Source organism: Plectropomus leopardus, unplaced genomic scaffold (assembly GCF_008729295.1).
Source record: "Plectropomus leopardus isolate mb unplaced genomic scaffold, YSFRI_Pleo_2.0 unplaced_scaffold13717, whole genome shotgun sequence".
In the NCBI taxonomy this organism is placed as follows: Eukaryota; Metazoa; Chordata; class Actinopteri; order Perciformes; family Serranidae; genus Plectropomus; species Plectropomus leopardus.
Window position 1 is genome coordinate 869 of NW_024614633.1, and position 3,640 is coordinate 4,508.

The 3,640-nt window shown below is 41.0% G+C and overlaps 1 protein-coding gene across 1 annotated transcript; it reads left to right on the forward strand.

Moving 5' to 3' along the window:
- The first annotated feature begins 515 nt into the window (after window positions 1–515).
- Window positions 516–3,565, forward strand: LOC121964024 (arrestin domain-containing protein 3-like). The gene is made up of 4 exons (XM_042514256.1): window positions 516–1,235; window positions 2,058–2,205; window positions 2,935–3,037; window positions 3,161–3,565. The coding sequence occupies exons 1-4, from the start codon at window positions 1,105–1,107 to the stop codon at window positions 3,514–3,516; spliced, it is 738 nt and encodes a 245-aa protein (XP_042370190.1). The 5' UTR covers window positions 516–1,104; the 3' UTR covers window positions 3,517–3,565.
- Window positions 3,566–3,640: the final 75 nt, after the last annotated feature.

Genomic DNA, 3,640 nt, shown 5'->3' on the forward strand with positions numbered 1-3,640 from the left:
CCCCTGACAGCACTCTGTTTCTGCTAAAGTACTGCAGTAAAAATACACCAGTGTGTCAGTGTTTTCAAATATGAAGTGGCTTTTATTGTGATTATCAGGGTTCAAACAAGGATTTAAAGGGAGAGCTCTTTTTGTTTATGAAGTTATATTTAAGAACTTTTTCAAAGACCAAAAAAAAACGTCCACAACGACCACAAGAAAAAATGACAAAAAACAAAAATGCACAAAATGACGTCAAAGAGACAAAGAATAATTTCATGACATAAAAAAACCCCAAAATATATACAGAAAAGAACAAAAAGACTCAAAATGATCAAAAATATACAAAATTACACAAAATAGTTACAAAACATCTAGAAAGACATTCAAAACAACACAATGTGTACTGTATATGTACAACTGTTTTATTTCATTTATTGGTTATATTTTGTGTTATTTATTTCTCACATTTTCTGTTATTTAATTTATTGATTATATTTTGTATTATTTAATTTATTAATCACGTTTTGTATTATTTTATGTGTGTAATTTTGTAATATCTTATCAAAGACTTCTGAGAAATACAGCCGTGTTTTTGTAGCATCTGTGGAGGAAAATTTCCTGGATAAATTCAAGTCTAAAATTGACCAAAAAAAAAAAATCTTTATTTTATTATCGTCCATTTTTGGTTATTTATTTAAAAAAATCAGAAACATTTCAGTCGGAAAAAATAAACAGCACAGCATTTATACTAAAATAATGTACTTAAATACAGATTTGAGGTACTCAGGTACCCAGTTTCTACCTCTGCTCCACATTTTCTCACAGCTTTAGGTTTTTTTTCAAATTCAGATTTTTTCAGATTTTTCACTACTTTTTCAACCCAAATAAATCAAAAATTGTGGGAAAAAAAGTCCAAAATGTCCCTCGGAGTTTGAGAAGACGTCTTCATGTTGTTGGTTTTGTCCGACCAAGATGTCAAAACCCCGAAATAAAGTGAGCGAAGCAGGAGATCTTTTTCCGAACACGTTCGTCCGGTCTCCTCCTTCATGCCTCGAACAGCTGGAGCTTTCTGCTCCGAGCAGAGCGCGTCGTGTGATACGACGCGTCGTGTGATACGACACGATGTGCGATTGCGTTTGCAGCATTTGGAAACGTGTTCTTTGTGTTTCAGACGAGGACTGTCCAGAGGAGGGTCTGACCGTTCTGCCCGCCGGCTTACACGAGTTCGCCTTCAGCTTCAACCTGCCTCAGATGTGAGTGCCACTTATTTTATTTTTTATTTTTATTTTTTTAAGGTACTTTACATTTTATTTATTCTACTTTAAACTTCTCCACCTCATCTCAGTGGAAAATATTTTACTTTTTACCAGATTTTTTTTTAGTGAGAGCCTCTTTACAGATCAAACTTTGATACGAAAACATGAAAAAAGCGTATAAAATGCAGCGCTTTTAACATTTAGGACAGTGGTTCCCGGCTTTTTTGACCTGTGACCTTTTAAAATAAAGTCGTCTTTCAGCTCTGGAAACACATTCTCAGTTTGCGCATTAACCCTTAGGGACTGTTTGGTGCATTTAACGCGTTGGTTAAAAAAATACACTCAATGAAAGTGGAAAATTATATTAATGTATAATATTTTTTAAAGCTTGATTTTGAAAAGTGCATTTTTTTATGCAGAGCGTTTCGAGTGTGTGCGATATTAAAGTGGGCCTTATGGTTAAAATAAACAAAGAAAAACATCAGAAATTAAAGAACAGATTTAAAAAAAAAAACGTCAAAATATCTTAACTCTAAGCTGTAAAAGCAAAGTCACAGAAAATCAGATATCAGTTTACTGCGCAGTCAGTACGTTTACTGCTGATACTTGAAGTATATTTTGCTGGTAGTACCTGATAGTATTTGAGGAGGATTTTGAATGCGGGGCTTTAAATTCACATTGTTGATTTGGCACTTTTACTGAAGTAAAGTATCCGAGTACTGCTTCCACTCCTTTAGCCTTATACTCATGTACAGCTCTGCACCACTGACGGCCTCCTGGTTTTTTTTTTCGTGTTTTCTGCCCGCGTCTGTGTTTCAGGGCTCTGGCCACTTCGTTCGAGGGGAAGCACGGCAGCGTGAGGTACTGGGTGAAAGCTGAGCTGCACCGTCCGTGGCTGCTGCCGGTCAAAGTCAAGAAAGAGTTCATTGTGTTCGAGCACATCGACATCAACACGCCGCTGCTGCTGGTACGACACACTGCATACACACTCACTGCACACACTGCACACACACTGCACACTGTACACTCTAAACACACACTGCATACACACTCACTGCACACTGCACACACACTCACTGCACACTGTACACACACTGCACACTGCACACATACTGCACACACTCTACACACTGCACACATACTGCATACACACTCTACACACTGCACACACACTGCACACTGTACACTGAACACACACTGCACACACTCTACACACTGCACACACACTGCACACTGTACACACGGCTCACACACTGCACACACTGCATACACACACACACAGCACGCACACTGCACACACATTGTATACACACACACACACACGAACACACTGCACACTCTACACATGGCACACACAAACACACACACACACACTACACTGTACACAGAGCACACAACGCACACATACTGCACAAACATTGCACACACACTAAACAAACAATGCAAACACACTGCACACACACTGTACACACACTTCACACTCTGCATACGCACTTCACACACTGCACACATAATATACAAACATTGCACACACAGCTGTTTTTTTCTAAAATTTGACTAAAATCGTGCCGTTAAGGAACCCTTAAAAAGTCTTAAATCTAACGCGCTTTACGCTGTAGGAACTCGGTGTCAGTCTTCTCCTCTAATCGTTTCCCGAAACGTTCCTGTCCGTTGACTGCGCTGATTGTGTGTTCAGGCTCCTCAGGCGGGCACGAAGGAGAAAACTCTGTGCTGCTGGTTCTGCGCTTCGGGCCCGATCTCCCTCAGTGCCAAGATTGAGCGAAAGGGCTACACACCAGGTGAGACGTCCGTCCTCCCGCCCGCTCACACTCTTTTTCTTCTTCTTCTCCTTTGGCTCTTTTCACTCACTTCCCTTCTCTCTCTCAGTCCGACAGACTGATCTCTTCTCCCTTCTCTCCAAGGCGAGTCGATCCAAATCTTCGCCGAGGTGGAGAACTGTTCGTCCCGGGTCGTGGTGCCCAAAGCCGCCCTGTACCAGACCCAGACCTTCTTCGCTAAAGGCAAAGGAAAGCAGATCCAGCAGCTGGTGTCCAACCTGAGAGGAGACCCTCTGCCGCAGGGGAAGAGCCAGAGCTGGGAGGGCAAGCTGCTCAAGATCCCCCCGGTGTCCCCGTCCATCCTCGACTGTCCCATCATCAGAGTGGAGTACGCGCTCATGGTGAGTCTCCGGACCCAACGTGCTCCTCAAAAACATCTCATTTATGAGCTACGAGCACACTCATTTATGCAACAGGTTTTGGCTCTCTACAGCGTGTAAAAACCCTGAGAGTTTACTCTATTCATGCTATTTATACATCTATAATGCATTATAACACATTATGAACATACACACTATAATGCATTATAACACATTATGAACATACACACTATAATGCATTATA

Bases quoted from the DNA above. Each gene is read 5' to 3' on its own strand.
- LOC121964024 (XM_042514256.1), top strand. From the start codon at position 1,105: ATGTGCGATTGCGTTTGCAGCATTTGGAAACGTGTTCTTTGTGTTTCA. The intron at 1,236-2,057 runs GTGAGTGCCACT...TCTGTGTTTCAG, and splicing joins AGCTTCAACCTGCCTCAGAT to GGCTCTGGCCACTTCGTTCG. The intron at 3,038-3,160 runs GTGAGACGTCCG...CTTCTCTCCAAG, and splicing joins GCGAAAGGGCTACACACCAG to GCGAGTCGATCCAAATCTTC.